The sequence below is a fragment of the Dipodomys spectabilis genome, unplaced genomic scaffold (assembly GCF_019054845.1).
Source record: "Dipodomys spectabilis isolate Male_0828 unplaced genomic scaffold, ASM1905484v1 ptg000095l, whole genome shotgun sequence".
Classification (NCBI taxonomy): Eukaryota; Metazoa; Chordata; class Mammalia; order Rodentia; family Heteromyidae; genus Dipodomys; species Dipodomys spectabilis.
The window spans coordinates 31,371,918-31,393,218 of NW_024870772.1; the positions used below are offsets into that span (position 1 = coordinate 31,371,918).

The following is a 21,301-nucleotide window of genomic DNA, read 5'->3' on the forward strand; positions in this document are numbered from 1 at the left end:
AACTTGCAGTGATCTTACCTCATCCAGGGCTCTGTTTTCTAATTCCCAAGAGAGCCCAAACCCATGGTTCACATAAACCGCTTTGCATCTTATCCATAAGGGCTCCCCTACTTTCAGGAACAACTGGGGCAATGTGGTCTGTGGAGTTTGATTTAGATCTAGAAGACAAGAACATCCCAGGGAAGAAAAAAAAGGGGGGGGGAGCTTTTATTTTCAATCACAAAATCTATCTGGAACATCTTGATGAACAAAGATTTTAATGAATTTGATGTTAGTAACTACATTAATAAAATAATCTTCCAGATACTAACTGTTCTTTGATGACAAAATCTGCACTTATAGATACCATAATATTCCATTTAAAATGGTATTAAGAAGCTAGGGAGTGCAGCTCAGTAGAAGAGAATATGCTAAGCATGCATGAAGCCCTGGGTTCTATCCCCAGCACCTAAACAAATAAAATACTATAAAGCAGGGCGCCAGTGGCTCATGCCTGTAATCTTAGCTACTCAAGAGACTGAGATCTGAGGATCACAATTTGAAGCCAGCAGCCCAGGCAGGTAAGCCTGTGAGACTCTTATCTCTGATTAACCAGCCAAAAGCCAGAAGTAGGGCTGTGACTCAAGGGGTACAGCACCAGCCTTGAGTGAAAAACTAAGAGATACATCCAGGCCCCAAGTTCAAGTCCCACTAACAGTATAAAAATTAATTAATTAATCTAGTATAAAGGCATGAAAAGTTTTTCTGAAGGTGACTGATTAAGTAGTAGCTGTTAGTCTCAGATAATTTTCTAAGGATTAGCATAAAAGCACATGATATTTCAGTGTTACCTATTGTGAACAGCTTGGTACATTCTCTGCCCAGTTCATTTCTGGCACAGCACCTTATGTCCCTTCCAAATAATTCACGTAGTACCTTTTCCTCCTTTTTAACAACAGCTGGACTTTCTTCTTTGCAGCTGCAATTAGAAAATAAATGCCCTATGACTAAACACATGTTTTTAAATGACTCAGGCTGGGGATGTGGCTCAGTAGTAGAGCACTCGCCTAGAAAAATAAAAGATTACAGGTTCTAAAGTCTGTCAAGTCTGGTGTAAGAGACCAATGAAAACAGTGGAGCATGTAAAAAAAGGTAAAACTACTCAAATATGTCAGATGCCCAAGGGAGCATTACAACTTATTAGTTTGTATTGTGTAGTGGGGTAGGGGCTGTAGTTGATTTGGGGAGATCCCAAAGACCCTTTTACTAAACAATCCCTTATCTTAATTCTATACCAATCATTCTTCATGTTTAAGGAACCAAAGTTTTCTGTTGAGATGGGGAAAAAATAAATTATACCTACCTGTTACCTAATTTTACCTACATTTAACTAAGTATCAACTACAATAGAAAAGGATGGCTGGGCCCCAGTGCCTTATGCCTATAATCCTAGCTACTCAGAAGGCTGAGATCTGAGGATCCTCATTCAAAGGCAGCCTGGGCAGACAAATCCAAGAGACTATTTCCAATTAATCAGCAAAAAGCCAGAAATGGAGGTGTAGCTTACACGGTAGAGTGCCAGCCTTGAGTGAAGAAAGCTAAGGGAGAGTGGAACTTCAAGCCCCAGTACTGGTTTAAAAAGAAAAGGACCAAAGACATTGCAATAATGGCAGTTACCTTCATACATGTCCTACCTTTCTCCCTGTGAATCACACAGCACCCACTCCACGATTGGCTCCGGGATGCTCTCAGATACACAGACCAGGGCGTCCTGATTTTCTAGTCTTCTAAAGTAAGGTCTTCTTAATGTATACAGCAAGGTATCTGAAGCAGCATACATGACAAATATTTTACTATGGTAAAAACAATTGCTCCCTCAAAAGAGAATTCTGTATCTTTTTAAGTTAATGCTTCAGTTAATGCCTTTTTTTTTTTTTTTTGGGTCCGGTCATGGGGCCTGAACTCTGGGCCTGGGCACTGTCCCTCAGCTCTTCAGCTCAAGGCTAGCACTCTACCACTTGAGCCACAGTGCCATTTCTGGCTTTTTTCTTTTTGCTTATGTGGTGCTGAGGAATCGAACCCGGGGCCTCATGCATGCAAGGCAAGCCCTCTACCACTGAGCCACCTTCCCAGCCCCCAGTTAATGCCTTTTAAGCAGATGTACCACAGAATCTTTGGCTCCCCTCACCCAACCAGTATTTGAAATGCAACTCGATGCAAAATGCCAACTTTAACATGTATTCTTTCGGTCAGTTTCTCTGGGTGATTCACCAATCCACACCAACAAAGCAAGTGGAGTAAAGCAATGTGAACACACCAATATTGATACACAGAAGGAAACTAGAAATGATAGCTTAAATCCTTTATGTAATGATACTGTAAGACAACTTTCTGCAACTTTATACACAACTAAGTACAAATATTATGATGAAGAAATAGAGAGAGTGAGACAGAGCTAGAATTGGAACCAAATTTAGAGGCTTATTGGAGCCTCCCATTCAGATTAGTCCTTCACACACACACACACACACACACACACACACACACATACTTTCTATTCTGCTTAGACTCTCCATTCCCATCTTCTCCCTTCTTTCCCTCTTCCTTTCATTCTCCTTCTCCTCTCTCTCCTATCGCTTTTTATTTACTTTTTTTTTTTTTGTAAAAAGGTCTCATTCTGTATACCAGCCTGACTTCAAACACAGTCCTCCTGCCCTAGCCTCCCTGGTACTGGGATTACAAGCATTACCTATAAACTTTTTGTAAAAACTAGAGTTTATCATATCCCAGGGTGGAGTCATTCCAGTCGCCTCCTACTTGCTAGGCAGATGCTCTACCATTGAGCTATGACTCCAGTCCTTTTGGGGAGACTGAGTTATAGTTGAGATAGGGTCTTGTTTCTTACACAGGCACTCACCAGAACTGTGTCCACCTAAACTCAGCCTCCAGAGTATCTATAATGATAGGTATGACCCACCAATACTTGTCTGAATCATTTTTCTACTAATTTTTTTGGAGGGGTCATTCTAGGGTTTGAACTCAGGGCCTCGTTCTTGTTAAGCAAGAACTCTACCACTGGAGCCACACTTCCAGATTTTTTTGTCTTAGGTTATTTTTCAGACAAGGTCTCATATTTTGGACCACAATCCTCTTACCTACACCTCCTGAGTAGCTGGGTTTATAGGTGTACAGCTATAGGTGTACTACACTCCACTAGTTGGTTGAGATACAATGTCAATAACTTTACTAGCTTGAACTAAGATCCTTCTGATTTCTGCCTCCTGAGTATCTGGAATGCACATGTACTACCGTAACCAGACTAACTTTTTTGAATGGAAGTTTTCTTATACTTAATTCTAATCTCTCTCCCTATAATAAATTCTGCTTAAAATATTATAAATTGTTTATATTATATATACCTAATATGTAGTTTTACTTCTTAGTGACATAAAAACTCTGGACATATTATGACTATAATCCTATGTTGACTGTAAACTGCAAGTATCTTTTTCCCAGTTTGTGGTTATTTTTGCTTTTTGTCCCTGTCATTTCCAACCTTTGGTCCTAATTATACAGTCTAGATTAATTTTTTTTTTTTTGGAGTCCGGTTGTGGGGCCTGAACTCTGGGCCTGGGCGCTGTCCCTCAGCTCTTCAGCTCAAGGCTAGTGCTCTACCACTTGAACCACAGCACCACTTCCAGCTTTTTTCTTTTTGCTTATGTGGTGCTGAGGAATTGAACCCAGGGCCTCAGGCATGCAAGGCAAGTGCCCTACCACTGAGCCATCTTCCCAGCCCTAGATTAATTTTTTAAGTGTAGCTTTGCTTCTGTGTGATAATCTTTTAAATATTCACTGTTAGAACTCAAGGTCAAGGAAGATAATTAGCATCCAAGGCATTATTACTAGTTAACCCAGGTTTCCTGACTCAGACCCCGGAAGATTTTCCTCGATTATGCTTTAATTAACCTCTGTCCTCAAAATTATTTCCTTCTGTATATTAAACCTTCCCTGAGCTACTCACCTAAAGAAATCCAAGTTCTTTACTATCTTGCCCTATTTTCTCCATATTCATGAGAAAAAAATGCAGAAGTGAAGTGAATAACCTACTAATTTCCTTAAGCTAGACATTATATTTTCATGAACACTGTTGAGGTTTTGGGGAAGGGGAAGAGAATGGATAGGAGGGCAGAAAAAGGCATGAGGAGGGGAAAGGAGGATGGGAAAGGAAGGAGAGGCAATGGGAGGAGAGAAAAGTAGGGGAAGAGAAGGGAGGGAAGGGAAGGGAAAAAAGGAAAGACAGGAGAGGCCAAGAGGGGGCTAGGAGGGAGGGAAGAGGAGAGGAAGAGAAGGGAAGGGAAGGGAAGAAAGGGAAAGGGAGGAGAAATTTCTTATTTTCTTCCAGCCTGGAGCACAGACTCAGTCAAAAGGGGGATGAAGAGCAAGAGGACAGGAAAGCAGTGGCAATGTAGGACTCTGTCTGATCTTACAGGTTTCAGAGTAACTGAAGGGCTTTCCAAAACACATTTTGACTTTATTTGGTTTTGCCTTATAATCGGACTGGAACCTAACATCCTACCCTTAACCCAGTCAGATGACCCCCAAGGGACCCAAAGTGACACTAATCAGCACTGCATGTCTTAATGTGAGCCCCTGTGATGATCTTCATGGAACAGCTCCAACATGGCGCAGCTGTGGTCATTCCTGACCACAGTGGTCTCTGCACACCCAGACCACACACAGATGATTTTAGGTGTTTTTATCTTTTTACAGGTAGAGAAATTGACACTTGGAGATGTTCAGTGACCTGCTAAACATGGCAATATAGGAAACATGATTAGAATTAGGATCAGGATGCCAGTAGCTCACACCTGTAATTCTAGCAACTGAGCACTGGAGGATCTAGATTTGATGCCAGCCTAGGCAGAAAACCTCTAAAGATAACCTGCAATAAACAGCACTAATGGTGTGGCTCAACTGAAACAACACCTAACAAGAGCCAAGCTTTGAGTTCAAACACTAGCATTGCTATAAAAAACAATTTTAGGCCAGGTGCTGGTGGCTCGTGCCTGCAATCCTAGCTACTCACAGGAGGCTGAGATCTGAGGATCGCAGTTTAAAGCTTGGGCAGGAAAATCCTGAGACTCTTATCTCCAATTAACCACCAGAAAACCAGAAATGGCTCTGTGGCTCAAGTGGTAGAGCACTAGCCTTGAGCTGAAAAGCTCAGGGACAGCGCCCAAGCCCAGAGTTTAAGCCCCATGAACAACCAAAAAAAAAAATTTTTTTTAAAGACCTAAGCCTGGTGTGGGCGGCTCAAACCTGTAATCCTGGCTACTCAGGAGGCTGAGAAATGAGGATCATAATTCAAAACCATCCCAGGCAGGAAAAGTCCATGAGTCTCTTATCTCCAATTAACCACCATAAACCCAGAAGTGGTGCTGTGGCTCAGGTAGTAGAATACTACTTGAGTGGAAAAAACTCAGGGACAGCTCCCAGGCCCTGAGTTCAAGTCCCACAACTAAAAAAAAAAAAAAAGACCTAAGACTTCCAAGGCCAAAGGTCAAATGTTTTCCAGTTCTACTCTATCATTCACCCATTACTGAAGACAAGAAAAGGAAAAAGAATAAAAAGAAAATGGAAGGGCCCAGCACCAGTGGCTTACATCTGTAACCCTAGCTACTCAAGAGGCTGAGATCTGAGGATTGCAGTTGAAAGTCAGTCCAGGCAGTAAAGTCATGAGATTATTATCTCCCAGTAACTACTAAAAACTCAAAGCCACAAGTAGAGCTGTGACTCAAGTGGTAGCCTTGAGCAAAGAAAGTTCAGGGCCAGTACCCAAATCCTGATTTCAAGATCTAGGATTAGCATGTGCAGTGTGCGTGCACACACACACACACACACACACACACACACACACACACACACACACACACACACACACTGGAACAAATCAATCTGGGAAACTCCTATCTACAATTAACCAGCAAAAAGAAGGAAGGGGAGTTGTGGCTCAAGTGGTAATGCTCCAGCCTCAAACAAAAAAGCCAAGCAAGAGCAAAATTCCTGAGTTCAAGCCCCAGGACTGACACAAAAAAAGGAGGGGTCTTAAACAGAGTATGGCTGAGTTTTTAAGGACACTGTCTAAGATTCCAAGGGCACATGTCAGTTCTCAGTGAGAAGTAGACATGTGGGAAGCCTGAAATGAACTCAATCAATCCACTTTCATACTAAGAGAAGCCTGAATACTCTGTCTCAAGCTGTGGTAGAAAATCAAATGGATCTCATGCCACATGTTTTTTAGAAGACTGGGAATACCTTGTAGCAAGCTGGACTTACTTCTTATACTCACGGTAAACAATATTGTATAATTAGTAGCTTCACTCTGGATAAAAAGTAGGTATTCTCCAGCTTGAGTCTCTGTCATTTTCAAAATAACCATGGACACGACTCCTCTGCAAAACAGGAAAGAGAACTGGTTACTTTGAAAATGTGAAACTAAGAATATAAAAGTTCATATTGTGTCACACCAGGTTGGTGGCTCCTAGTGACAGTGACACCAAAGTTGCAGCTTCTGTCCTGTGCCAAACACTCAGCTTGAGCAGTTAGTTTGACTTCAACTTTTTTTTTTTTTTTTTTTTTGCCGACCATGGGACTTGAACTCTGGGCCTGGGCACTGTCCCTGAGCTCCTTTTGCTCAAGGCTAGCACTCTACCATTTGAGCCACAGTGCCACTTCTAGCTTTTTGGGAGTAGTTTATTGGAGATAAGAGTACCATGAACTTTCTTGCTGGGGCTGGCTTCAAACCATGATCCTTGGATCTGAACCTCTTGAGTAGCTAGGATTACAGGTGTGAGCTATCAGTGTCCAGATCAACCTTGACTGGAGATAAGATTCTCACAAACTTTCCTGCCAAGTTTGGCTTTGAATCACAATCCTGATCTCAGCCTCCTCAGAATAGTGAGCTACAGGCACTCAGTTTCAAGAGTGGGACTAGTCGGGCATTGGTATGGCTCATGCCTATAATCTTCATTTCCACAGTTTGAAGCCAATCTGGGCAGAAATATCTGTAAAAGTCTTATCTCCAATTAACTAGCAAAAAGCCAGAAGTAGAGGTGTGGTTGAGGTGGTAGAGAACTAGACTTGAGCAAAAAGCTCAGGAATCGTAACCAGACCGAGCTCAAAACCCAGTACCAACACACACATAAGAGAGAGAGGGAAAGAGAGGGAGAGGGAAAGGGAGATTGAGAGGAATAAGCAGAGGGAAAGGGGGAAGGAAAAGAGAAAGGAGGAATGCAAGAAAGCAAGGAAGCAAGAAAGAAAGCTCTATTCTAGCCCCATCAACTGACACTGTCTGAGCACTTTGTTGCTTTTTTTTTTTTGTCAGTTGTGGGGCTTGAACTCTGGGCCTGGGCGCTGTCCCTCAGCTCTTCAGCTCAAGGCGAGCGCTCTACCACTTGAGCTACAGCGCCACTTCCGGTTTTCTGGTGGTTTATTGGAGATAGGAGTCTCACGGTCTCTCCTGCCCGGGCTGGCTTTGAACCGCGATCCTCAGATCTCAGCCTCCTGAGTAGCTAGGATTACAGGCGTGAGCCACCAGCGCCCGCTTGTCTGAGCACTTTGGAGGGAAACCCCTATCTGGAATTGGAAATAAACAGCCTTGGCACAGGCACATTGGCAGTGGCTTCAGGGACAAGGCCTTTCTTCTCAAATATACCCAGTCTCCTGGCCTCCAGCTTCAGTTCCCCATTTGCAGACTAAGAAAGATATACTGAGATAACGAACATTCTAATGTTCCTACTCCCCTCTCTGAAGAACAATTCCAGCCAAGCAGTGGTGCCTCATGCCTGTAACTCTAGCAACTTGCAACACTGAGGTGGAAATCAAGGTTCAAGGGCAGCCAAAGAAGAAAAGTTCAAAGTTCATAATATTTCCCCACTACCACCACCCTCTTTATAATGCCAGGATTGGAACTTGAAACTTTGTGTAGTTCTAGGTTTTGTTGCTCAAGGCTAGTGCCGTACTACTTGAGCTACAGCTACACTTTCGACTTTTTGTTGATTAAGTAGAGATAAGAATTCCATTTCTGGGCTGGGGAGGTGGCTCAGTGGTAGAGCACTTTCCTTGCATGCTTGAGGACCTGGGTTCGATTCCTCACCACCACATACGCAGAAGAAAAAAAAGCCAGAAGTGGTGCTGTGGCTCAAGTGGTAGAGTGCTAGTTTTGAACTGAAGAGCTGAGGGACAGCGCCTAGTCCCAGAGTTCAGGCCCCACAGCCGGACACCCCCACCTCCCTCTCCCCACCTCCCTCTCCCCACGCCCCACCCCTCCCCCCCCCCCCGGCCAAAAAAAAAAAAGAATTCCATTTCTACCTAGGCAGCCTTGGAAACAAAATTCTAAATTCTCAGATCTCAAGCTTGAGCCTGGTTATAAGAGTGTGGTAGTACACCTGTCATTCCAAATATGTCTGGAAGCCTAATGGCCTAATAGATAGAAGTCCAGGCACATCCTAGGGAAGAAGCAAGACTCTCTCTCAAAAATAATCAATCAAGCTGAGTGCTGAGATCTGAGGATTGTAGTTCAAAGCCAGTCCGGGCAGCAAAGTCTGTGAAACTCTTCTTTCCAATAAACCACCAGAAAACCAGTAGAGCACTAGAAGTGAGCAAGTGGTGCTGTGGCTCAAGTGGTAGAGTGCTTGCCTTGAGCTGAAGAACTGAGGGACAGTGCCCAGGCCCAGAGTTCAACCCCATGACCAACAAATAAATAAATAACCAATCACCAAAAGAGCTAGAAGCATGGTTCAGGGATTGAGTACTTGTCTAGCAAGCATGAAACCCTGAGTTCAAATCCAGAATCTAAACAATTCTGACACAAGGCATTTTCCATGAAATAATCCCAAGAGGCCCAAGTGCTTAGTTACACAGGAGGAGGCTGAGATCTGAGCATTGTGGCTCAAACCCAACATGAGCAGGAAAGTCCATGAGATTTTACCCACAATAAACTACCAAAAAGACAGAAGTTGAGCCAAAGCTGAATTGCAATGTGCCAGTCTTAAGAGAAAAAGCTAAGGGACAGCGCCCAGGCCCCAAGTTCAGGCCACAGTATTGGCATGTTTTCTCTCTCTCTCTCTCTCTCTCTCTCTCTCTGTCTCTCTCTCTCACACACACACACACATACACACACACATACATGAATTTGGCTAGGGGTATTTTCTTTTTTAAAAAAAATCATTCACCAGTTTATTGAGTGATAGATTAAATTCACACTGACATTTATTTATTTAACTAGTTAGTTACTTAAAAAAAAAATTTTTTTTTGCCAGCACTGGGGTTTGAACTCAAGGCCTGGGTGCTTTTTTGCTCAAGGTTGATGCTTGAGCCACATCTCCTCTTGCTACTTTTTGCTGATTAATTTGGGATGAGTATTTCATGGATTTGTCTGTCCAGGTTGGTTTTGTACCATGATACTCAGATTTCTGCTTCCTGAGTAGCTAGTATTACAAGCATGAGCCATCAGTCTCTAGCGTATATCTTTTTTTCTGTTAACATATATTAGTCGTTAAAGAGGGGGTGTATTATGACATTTCTGCACATGTAAACAATGTACCCTGATCAACTTTACCCTCTCCATCACTCTTCCCAATCCCTCTCCCCCTTCTAAAAACCATTTTAACATATTTTATTTCCTACTTTCATATATGCAAATAAACTATTCCAACCGTATTCACTCTCACACTCTTCATTAGCCCTCCCTCCTAAAATTTCCAGGCCATTTCTTTAAGCCAATCTTCGTATTTTCCTTTTTTTGCAGTATTGGGATATAACAAAGGGCCTTGCACATGCTAGTGCTCTGCCACAGAGCACTTCTACAGCCCCTAAACACAAGCTCTTTTAGCAGAGTGTTTTGGTTTAATCCCAAGATAAAAGGAACCATAAATCTGGGTGCCAGCAGTTCATGCCTATAGTTCTATCCACTTAGGAGGATGAGATCGGAGGACCACACTTGGAAGCTAGCCTGGGCAGCAAAGTCCCTGAGAGTCTTAACTCCAATGAACCACTAAAAAGCCAGAAGGAGATCAGTGGCTCAAGTGGTAGAGTGATAGCCTTGCGTACAAAAGCTCAGAGACAGTACACAGGCCCTGAGTTCAAGCCCCAAGACAGCAAATACACACACACACACACACACACACACACACACAACCATTAAAAAGCAGAAGTAATGCAGCCTCAAAAGAGGAAAGGAAAATGAATGTGCTTCAAGATTTACAACTAAACCTCAGAATTAAATCTTCCATCCTGAAAATTGCTCAAAAGTTTCTTTGCCTTCAAAGGAACAAACACAGATTTCATGGTAGTCATGTCAACCACAAAGAGGTTCTCTAGCGCCTGGATTAGAGCGTGCTGCCACTCTAGGCCATTTAGATGACATTTGCTTCCTCACTCCTGGAAAGGCAATGCCTTCTCTACAGCTATGGGGCACCAGAAGAATCTGTAAGAATTAAAAAGAAAGGCAGCTGGATGCTGGGTGGCTCACACCTACAAATCTAGTCACTCTGGAAGCTGAGGTCTAAGGATCACAATTCCATGCCAGCCTGGACTGAAAAGTCCATGAGATTCTTATCTCCAATTAACCAGCAAAAAGCTAGACGTGGAGATATGGCTCATGTGGTACAGAAAAAAGCTCAAAGGTAGTGCCCAGTCCCTGACTTCAAGCCCAGGACCAGCACCAAAAATAAATAAATTACAAAATAAAAAGCGTTCTAACAGACATGGACAGAAACTTGAAGAGGAATTCTAGATGCAACACATGGACAGAAACTTGAAGAGGAATTCTAGATGCAACACATGATATACAAGAAAGCATGGCTCCTTTAATCCCTCCCTTGCTCTCCCCCCTTACCTGTTGTGTACATCGAAGTGTGGCTGGCAATCCAGGGAGCTGTGTTTAAAGAGCCAGAGACAGGAAATGTTCCCTGGGGTGGTGAGCCGCACTTGCAGCGTAATGGAGGCTGATGCGTCCACCTCCACAGTGGCGGCTTCATACACCATCCCTGTGCGCTCAGGTCTTAACGTACACCCCAGATCTTCCGGGTGTTCTGGCACCTGCGTTGTAGATAGAACAATGTGAATTCACAACAACGCCATCTCTTCTTAGCATGGAGCTTGTGTCAAATATATGTGTAGAAATATCACACAATCCAGCATGCTGTGACCCACTGAGCGCAGACTGAAAGTCATATTACTTATAATCCTCTGAAGGAATGAGAAACAAGTTTACCTTTCAAAGTAGTTGGTATCTTTTTAAGGAGCACATAATATTTCACCGGGATTTTATTTATTTCTTCCTGTAAACTCACACGCTTTAAGGATAAGATCAGTAATATAGTTTTTTTTTGTTTGTTTGTTTGTTTGGTTGGTTGGTGTTTTTTTTGCCCTCTTTAGTTCCCATAGGACCCAGCAGATGGTCTTGCCCTTCTCAGATATTAAGTGAAGTTATCAGGTAGAAAGTAAGTGAACAAGAAAAACAGAAGGGGGTTGGGAAGGTAGCTCAGCGGTAGATTGCATGCCTTGCAAGCATGAGGCCCTGGGTTCGATTCCTCAGCACCACATAAACAGAAAAAGCCGGAAGTGGCGCTGTGGCTCAAGTGGTAGAGCGCTAGCCTTGAGCTGAAGAGCTGAGGGACAGCACCCAGGCCCAGAGTTCAGGCCCCACGGCCGGACCAAAAAAAAAAAAGAAAAACAGAAGTACAGCTTACAACTAAGTCAGATCTAGCCTGCTTTTCTCCTGAGGAAGTGAGTATGCAGGTGTAGACTATCTCCCTTGAGGGAGATAGGAGGAGGGTCAAGCAATAACAGATGCTGCTGCCCCACCTTACTCTACAAATCTCAATTATTTAAAGCAGGCAAGGGGTGTGGTCGTAGCAATGACCCTATGAGGAAATCTGTCTAGAATTTTCTTTTTGTAAATTTCCCCTAATGCAGGTACTGATTTACCATTGCTGTGAGTTTATAATTATGTTAGTTTAATTAGTGTATACTTATTGCCTGGGGCTGACATAACAAAGTACCATAGGCTAATAATTTACACAATAAAAATGTATTGTTTTGCAGTCCAGTGGGTTACAGTCCCGTCTGTGTGTGTGTGTGTGTGTGTGTGTGTGTGTGTGTGTGTGTGTGTGCATGTGTGCAGGTCCTAGAGCTTGAACACAGCTTGGGTGATGTCCCTGAGTTTTTGTGCTCAAGGCTAGCACCCTACCACTTGAAACTTAATTAAAGAAAAGAGTCCCAAAGACTTTCCTGGCTGAGCTGGCTTTGAACTTTGACCCTTAGATCTTAGCCTCCTGAGTAGTCTCCTGGGTACAAGTGGCTCCCTCCTGTAATCTTAGCTACTCAAGAGGCTGAGATCTGAGATTGAAGGCTCAAATTCAGCCTGGGCAGAAAAGTCCCTGAGACTTTCTCAATTAACTGACAAAATTCTAGACTTCATGTATGCATGGTTCAAGTGGTAGAAACAAGCTGTGAGTAAAAAAAAAAGCAAGAACACAAAATCTCAAGTTCAGGCTGAAACATCACCCAATTGACCCCACAATGAAAAGGTAAAGTAAATTACATAAACAATTCACAAACAAAAAATGTTATAGAGGTGTCCCTTTCCTTTTTCATGCTGCCATAGAGTGAACTCTGAAACTCGTGTGTCTCTGAAACCCAAATATTGATAGCTTTTTTAAGCCCTGGGAGCTATACCTGACATCTCTACTGTCACACTGCCACAAAATGACTAAATTAAGCTGCAAAATAAATGTTTGTATTATCATGAGTGAAAGAGAAAAAAAGGAAAGAGGAGGGCCCGGAGACACCTTGAGGAAGGCAAGAACATTTATTGCTCTGGCTGAGCACTGGTGGTTCATGTCTGCAATCCTAGCTACTCAGAAAACTCATATCTGAGGATCAAGGTTCGAAACCATCCTGCAGACAAGAAAGTCCATGAGACTCTTACTCTCCAAATTAACCAGCAAAAAGCTGAAAGGTGAAGTGTGGAGCAAATGGTAGAGCGCCATCTTTGAGCAAAAAAAGCTAAGGGACAGTGTCCATGCCCTGAGTTCAAGCCCCAGTACTGACACAAACAAAAAAACTTTCATCGCCAAGAATATAGCTCAATGATAAAATGGTAACCGTAGCATGTGCAAGGCCTTAAGTTAATATCCACCACACACACACTCACACACATACACACACACACACAAAACAATTATCAAGATGTATGTAAGGGGTTAGTGGCATGGCTTGGTTGGTATAGTGTCAACCAATGAGTGAAAATGTCAGGTACCAAGTTTGAGTCCCAGTCTCAGAAATTAAAAAAAAAAAAAGAAAGAAAGAAAGGAAAAGATGCATATGAAAAAGAAACACCAAACCAAAGTATTAAGAGACTCCACAGGGAGCAGTACTTTTTTATCTGCTTAACAGAGAACAATCCTGAGCAAAAATAATTTCCAGTATGATTAAACAAAAACAAAAAGAGAAAACAGTAAAATGGGAAGTCCCTCTGCCATGGGAAAGAAATGGAAGTATTAAAAGTTATTATCTGGCCAGGAGCTGATGGCTCATGCCTATAATCCTAGCTACTGAGGAGACTGAGATCTGAGGATCACGGTTCAAAGCCTGGGCAGAAAAGTCCACAAGACTCTTATCTTCAATGAACCATCAAAAAGCCAGAAGTGACACTGTGGCTTAAAATGCTAGAGTCTTGAGCAAAAGAGCCAGGGACAACTCCCAGGACCTGAGTTCAAGCCCCATGACCAAAAAAAAAAAAAAAGTGATCTGGAGTTGGGCACCCATGATGCTGAATCCAAGCCCTAGTACTGGCACAAATAAATCAACACAACAAAAGCACTGTATTCTAGGATTTCCAGAAAGATGGCTCAGCAGAGAACTACCACCTGCAGAACAAATCAAAGCCACTTAAAAAAAAAAAAAGCAAGGGCTGGGAAGGTGGCTCAGTGGTAGAGTGTTTGCCTTGCATGCAGGAGCCCTGGGTTCCATCCCTCAGCACCACAGAAAAAGCTGGAAGTGGCGCTGTGGCTCAAGTGGTAGAGTGTTAGCCTTGAGCCGAAGAACTGAGGAACAGTGCCCAGACTCAGAGTTCAGGCCCCATGACCGACCAAAAAAAAAAAACAAAAAAAAAAACAAAAAACAAGTGAAACACTAATAATTTATTGCCCATTGAAGTGAGAGAAAATATTCCAAAGGAATAGATTCAACATCATTACATTAAAAGTGCACAATAAATATGGTTCGTCCTTGCACTAGTTTAAATTCATGTAATTATTTGTGGTTTAAGTGAATATGGCTTAGGAACTAGGTTGGGGACATGGTTCAAGTGATAGGACATCTGCCAAACAAACAGAAGGCCCTGAGTTCAAATCCCTGTACTGAGGAGGAAAAAAGAAAGTACCCCTGGTCTTCATATAATTTTGAATACTCCAAAAGAATATAAAATATTAAAAATAAAAATTTATTAATAGGAACCAAAACCAATCATCATTTACCTTAAAAAAATTGAGACAGGATCTTACTAGATCAACCTACAAGGTCAACTTACTAGATCAACTTACAAGATCAGCCTTGGCTGATCTTGAACTCACGATGTAGCCAGGTAGGCTTCAAGCTCTGCATCTACATGCTTCTACCTTCTGGGATTATAGTGTCCTATGCCACCATGTTAGGCCATTAATTTTTTTAAATAAGAGAACACAGAAATGTGAACAGCTATTTTCCTATATTTAAAAGACACTAAAGGCTTAACATATCCTACTGAGTAATATTAATATTTGTTTTAATGCAGTATCATAAAATACTTTATTAATAAGCTGATGTGATATGATACCAAATCTATTTAAAAATTAAAACCTATTGTGCTTCTCCCATGGGGAAAATAATCATGTATTAAATTAAGAGTTTTATATCCACATAGAATATTATTACTGAAATCTATTTCACAATGTTTATATAATGAGAATATCTCTAATTCTTCTCCTTAGGGGAAGACTTTTGGAGGGATTTTGGCTAGGACATGATGTCATGCATTTTTATATACCTTCATAAAAATACAAAATGACTGAATCCTTAATTGGGATTTCCCTGGAGTTGGCTAGTTTACTTTTACTGTTTATCACATAGAAATTGTTGGTATTGCTGGATGCTGGTGCTTCGTGCCTATAATCTTAGCTACTCAGGAAGCTGAGATCTGAGGATCATAATTCAAAGCTAGTCCAGGCAGAAAAGTTTGTAAGATTCTTTTTTTTTTTGGGTCAGGTCGTAAGGCCTGAACTCTGGGCCTGGGCGCTGTCCCTCAGCTTTTCAGCTCAAGTCTAGCGCTCTACCACTTGAGCTACAGCGCCACTTCCGCTTTTTTCTTTTTGCTTATGTGATGCTGAGGAATCGAACCCAGGGCCTCATGCATGCAAGGCAAGCACTCTACCACTGAGCCACCTTCCCAGTCCCCTGTAAGATTCTTATTTACAATTAACCAGCAAGAAGCTGAAAGTGGCTGGACACCAGTAGCTCGTGCCTGTAATCCTAGCTACTATGGAGGCTGAGATCTGTGGAAGCCAGCCTGGGCAGAAGAGTCCCCATGAGACAGTCATCTCCAATTAACCACTCAAAAACTGGAAGTGGTGCTGTGGCTCAAGTGGTAGAGCACTAGCCTTAAGCACAAAGAGGCTCAAGGACAGTGCCCAGGCCCCGAGTTCAAGCCCCACAACTGACAAAAAAAAAAAAAAAAGGTGGGAAGGTAGCTCAGTGGTAGAGTGCTTGCCTTGCATGCATGAGGCCCTGGGTTCGATTTCTCAGAACCACATAAGTAGAAAAAGCCAGAGGTGGCACTGTGGCTCAAGTGGTAGAGTGCTAGCCTTGAGTTGAAGAGCTGAGGGACAGCACCCAGGCCCAGAGTTCAGGCCCCACAACCGGACCTCCCCCCCCCAAAAAAAAGCTAGAAGTAGATCTGCAGATCAAGTGTTAGAACATCAGCTTTGAGCAAAAAAGCTAAGGCACACCACTCAGGCCTTGAGTTCAAGACCCAATAATGGTACACACACACACACACTATATATATATGAGATTGGAACCAGAGCCAGAAAAGAGAGCAACTACGTATGAATCCACGCGATGAGAAATCACTGGGCCTCACAGTCAAGGTTGCAGCTGTTCTCAAGGCTAGTATGACAGTCCTGTCTAAGAGGAGTTATGGCAGGGAAGCGGCTTTCAGATCTGTGACTGAGGGAGCTGATGAGGGCAAGCATTAGCGGAGTGACAGTGACGTTAAGGACTGTGGCTGAGTTTATGAGAGCGTTGACAAGGAATTAGCAAGGCTTGGATGCCGAAGCAATGTGACATTGCTCAGGACCAGGCTGAGAACGACACAGCAGTGTCAACAGAAATCATTAAACACAAAAATAAAGCTCTTTTAGGGAAGTAGAAGTGAAATAAATCAGTGGATTTTATATGCCAATGGAAAAGTCCATCTATCTCCGGGAGGTAGATGGAAGTGAGAGGCTCAGGCTTAGGAAAGACACCCAGATTCTCTATAACAGGAAAGAGAGAAGGTCAGTACCTCAGACTGGGTATCAGCGTCCCTTCTGATCCTCACCCAAAGCAGGACAAGAGTACACACACACACACACACACACACACACACACACACACACACACACACACACCAGCCCTAGATATGGTGTTCTTTGTGCCCACAAGCATCTACTCTACCACTCAGTCTCCAGACATCTTAGTTCTTGGTGAAGCACAGGGGGAAGTTGGTGGGAACACAGACGCTGAAGCTGTACCAGATATGATTGTACAACACACCTACATACCTAAAGAGAAAAGCCCACTTAGCCACGGCAGGCTTCAACAAGCTTACAAAGTATGGTGCCTAAAGAAAAATAGAAAGCTAAAATGTAATTATGGTCTTACCTTGGGATTCGATGATGGCTTCCCCACTGATGAATCATTGTTCTTATGATTGATTAAAACACACTTGATCACAGGTAGCTCTTGATGTGTAATAGTCTCAAATATCATGACCAAGAAGACAACTGGAAAACAAAACAAAGACCATGATGTTGATACATGCACACCTCATGAAAGAAAATATGTATTTATGTATCTTACTACAAAACAAAACAAAATGTAATCAGGGAAAATTGGCCTCTGTGAAAGCTATAGGAAAGGAAACTGAATGAAAGCAAGTCTGCTTTCAATCAGATGTGGAGGTATTTAGAGCAGGCATCCAAATAGAACCTACAGCAACCTAGTTGTCTAATATGGCAGTTGTTAGCAACATGTGTCCATTTAGTTTTTGAAATAAGGTTAATGTGGGTAAGAAACTATTTGTATGCAGGTTTTTCTTTTTTCCCTCTTTCTCCTCTTCCTCTTCTTGTTTGTTTGCTTGGTTTTTGTGCCAGGATTTTTTTAACTCAGGGCCTGACATTCTCTCTTAGTTCCTCCTCCTCCTCCCCCTCCTCCTCTTCTTTCTCCTCCTTCTCCTCTTCCTCCTTCTGCTCCTCCTCCTCCTCCTTATGCTCTTCCTCCTCCTCCTCCTTATGCTCCTCCTTCTCCCCCTCCTTCAGTTTCTCCTTATTGTGCTACCAGGGTTTGAACTCAGGGCCTTTCACTCACTTAATTTGCTTGGCTGGTGCTCTACCACTTGAGTCATGCCTCCAGACCAGCTTTTTGCTGGTTATTTTGGAGACAGAATCTCCACAGACTTTTCTGCTGAGGCAGGTGGAAAACTGAAATACAATTCTCTGATCTCAACCTCCTGAACAGCTAAGATTACAGGTGTAAGCCAAAGGTACTAGCTTGCTTTTCTTTTCTTTACAGATACTAGTAGAATCTTTTCTTTATAATCAGTACACTAAAATTTTCAAAATTATATCCCTTGAGAGTCTATTTTCATTCACTATGTTGGGGACTCGGCAGACCATTTCAATATGAGTTTCTTTTTTTTTTTTTTTTTTTTGGGTCTGGTCATGGGGCCTTGAACTCTGGGCCTGGGCGCTGTCCCTCAGCTCTTCAGCTCAAGGCTAGCGCTCTACCACTTGAGCCACAGTGCCACTTCCGGCTTTTTTCTTTTTGCTTATGTGGTGCTGAGGAATCGAACCCAGGGCCTTGAGCATGCAAGGCAAGCGCTCTACCACTGAGCCACCTTCCCAGCCCTTCAATATGAGTTTCTAACATACCCCTCTTCAATTCTTTCTTGCCTCTTCACTGGCTGTTCTCAGATTGTCGTATTTGGCTATTTTCTGCAAACTACTGAAGATTCTAGACAGGGTGCTCACACACAAGAAAGAAACAAGCCCAGAACTGGTGGCTCATGCCTCTAACTCAACTACTCAGGAGGCTTAGATCTGAGGATCTTGGTTCAAAACTAGCTGGGGCAGAAAAGTCCATGAGATTCTTATGTCCAATGAATGGGTGAAGAGCTGGAAGTGGAGCTGTAGCTCAAATGGTAGAGACACACACCCTTAATCTAAAAAGCTGACCAAGAGTTGGAGACCCTCAGTTCAAGACCCAGGACTGGAATAAGAGGAGGCCAGGGGGGAAGGAGAGAGAGATAGACTCTGTGTGTGTGTGTGTGAGAGAGAGAGAGAGAAAGAGAAAGAGAGAGAGAGAAACTTTTGTGCCCATGGTAAGCTCTCTCTATGCACATGGTATGTCTTGCCACCACACTACATTTTGTCAAAGAAGCTGATTTTGTCAAAGAAGGCTTTTTCTTACTGGCTGGTCAGATGTCCCAGAGAAAACATGTCCCTCTGTACCTACTGCCAGTGTTCTGCGGGTTAGTACTGCCAGACATACAGTGGCGTGCTCTCTGTCTCTCTATTTCTCTCCCTCTCTCTTTTTGTGGTGATGGGGACCAAACCCCAGTCCTCGTTCTACCACGGAGCTTCATCCCAGCCTAAAGTTACCAAATTTGGTTATTTTCTTCTCTGTTCTCTCCATTTTTATACATTTATGTATGTCTTATGTTATTTTCAAAGCTTTAATGGCAAATATTTCAGTGTGTATTTTGATATTTGGATATTCATATACATTGTAAAATGAAAACCACAATTAAGCTAAATAACTTATCCATCAGTTCATATACTTCTTTTTTTAATAAGTTTTTATTGTGAAAATACTGTACAGAGGGGTTACAATTACATGAGCAAGGTAATGAGTACATTTCTTATCAAGCATTGTTGCCTCCTTTGTTTTTCCCCTGCCCTCTCTTCCCTCCCATCTCCACATCATATACTTCTTATATTTTTGTTTTTTGTTTTTGTTTTTTCCAGTCATGGGGCCTGAACTCTGGGCCTGGGCACTGTCCCTCAGCTCTTCAGCTCAAGGCTTGCACTCTACCACTTGAGCCACAACACCACTTCCGGCTTTTTTCTTTTTGCTTATGTGGTGCTGAGGAATCGAACCCAGGGCTTCATGCATGCAAGGCAAGCACTCTACCACTGAGCCACCTTCCCAGCCCAATGAGTACATTTCTTATCAAGCATTGTAGCCTCCTCCTTTGTTTCCCCTTCCCATCCCATCCTACCCCTGTCCCCTCACCCAACGCTCCTCCCCCACACCAAAGTTGTAAAGTTTGTTTTCGACACATGACTTGTACATCTCATTGTTGCAATGGGTCCACCTATGTCCCTAGTTAAATGATTTGTTTTTTCCCTTCCCCTCCACAAATTATAACAACATCAAATCCATGAGACTCTTTAACTAGGAAGAAGCCAGAAGTAGACAGCACAAATGCAATAAACAAGGCTGGCCTTGAGCAAAAATGCCTGAAGACAGCATCTAGGCCCTGAGTTCAATCCCCAGGACCAGCACAAATGCAATAAACAAAAAAATCAACAACAACAAAATCTATGTTTATCTAGATGTCAATTCCACATTGTCTTTATTACTACTGCAGTAAGGCCTCTAACTTTGTTCTTCTTTTCAAAGTCACCTTAGATCTTAGGGGTCTCTTGCATTTCCACATGAATTTCAAAATCAGCTTGTCCATCTCTGCAAAAAAGATCAGCAGGGATTTTCAAAGAGATTTCACTGAATCACTAGATCACTTTGAGACAAATTGACATTTTTTTACATTGTTGAGTCTTCTGATCCATAAGTAGGGCATCTCCTAATGGTCAGGTTTTCTTTCAGTCCTTTTAGTAGTGATTGATAGTTTCTAGCCCATCTTTATCTCTGTTCCATACTTTTGGATACTAACTTGTCATTTTTTACTTTAATTTTTTTCTTTTTGGTAGTCCTAGGGCTTGAACTCAGGGTCTGGGTGCTGTCCCTGAACCTCTTTTGTTCAAGGCTAGGACTCTACTACTTGAGCCACAGTGCCACTTTCAGCTTTTTCTGTGGATGTGGTACTGAGGAATCGAACTCAGGGTTTCATGCATGCTAGGCAAGTGCTCTACCATTAAGCAACTTTCCTAGCCCTTATTTTAACTTTTCCTTGTTAGTTGCTAGGATAGAGACAGTTGATTTTTTTTTTCTCCACACTGGTCTTACATGCTGCAATTTTATAGATTTTCTCTTTCTCATGTATAGATAGATAGATAGATAGATAGATTGATTGATTGATGATGGTGCTAGTGGCTCACACCTGTAATCTTAGCTACTCAAGAGGCTGAAATCTGAATACCACACTAGGAAAATCCATAAGACTCTTATTTCCAATTAGCTATCAATGAAGCCTGAAGTGGAGTTGTAGCTCCAGTGGTAGAGCACTAGCCTTGAGCACAAAAGTTCAGAAACAGGTCCCAGGCCCTGAGTTCAAAAAAAAAATAAAATATTAAAAAATAAAATATTAAAAACAAAGAATATTGATTTTAAACCGGGCATCTATAACTCTAGCTACTCAGGAGGCTGAGATCTGAGGATTGCCATTTGAAGCTAGCCTGGGCAGGAAAGTCCATAAGACTTTTATTTCTAATAAACTACTCAGGCTGGGCACCAATGACTCACGCCTGTAATCTTAGCTACCTAGGAGGCTAAGATTTGAGGATCGCAGCTCAAAGCCAGCCTCAGCAGGAACGTCCATGAGACTTTGATCTCCAATTAACCACCAGAAAACCAGAAGTGGTGCTGTGGCTTAAACGTGGAGATGGGAAGGCAGGGATGGTAAGGGAAAAACAAAGGAGGAGACAACAATGCTTGATAAGAAATGTACTCATTACTTTGCTCATGTAATTGTAACCCCTCTGTACAGTATTTTCACAGTAAAAAAACTTATTCATAATAAAAAAAAGAGCAAAGCCGGGCGCCAGTGGCTCATGCCTAT

At 42.5% G+C, this 21,301-nt stretch overlaps 1 protein-coding gene across 1 annotated transcript in view; it reads right to left on the reverse strand.

Annotated features, from left to right (window-relative positions):
• Window positions 1-21,301, reverse strand: part of Flt3 (fms related receptor tyrosine kinase 3) — an 88,187-nt gene that overhangs the window by 48,810 nt on the left and 18,076 nt on the right. Inside the window, exons 2-7 of the mRNA XM_042685494.1 lie at window positions 16,945-17,066; window positions 10,877-11,079; window positions 6,316-6,431; window positions 1,674-1,803; window positions 831-958; window positions 19-158 (exon numbers count right to left, since the gene is read on the reverse strand). Of these exons, the coding sequence (XP_042541428.1) occupies window positions 19-158; window positions 831-958; window positions 1,674-1,803; window positions 6,316-6,431; window positions 10,877-11,079; window positions 16,945-17,066 (839 nt within the window). The remainder of the gene's footprint in view (window positions 1-18; window positions 159-830; window positions 959-1,673; window positions 1,804-6,315; window positions 6,432-10,876; window positions 11,080-16,944; window positions 17,067-21,301) is intronic.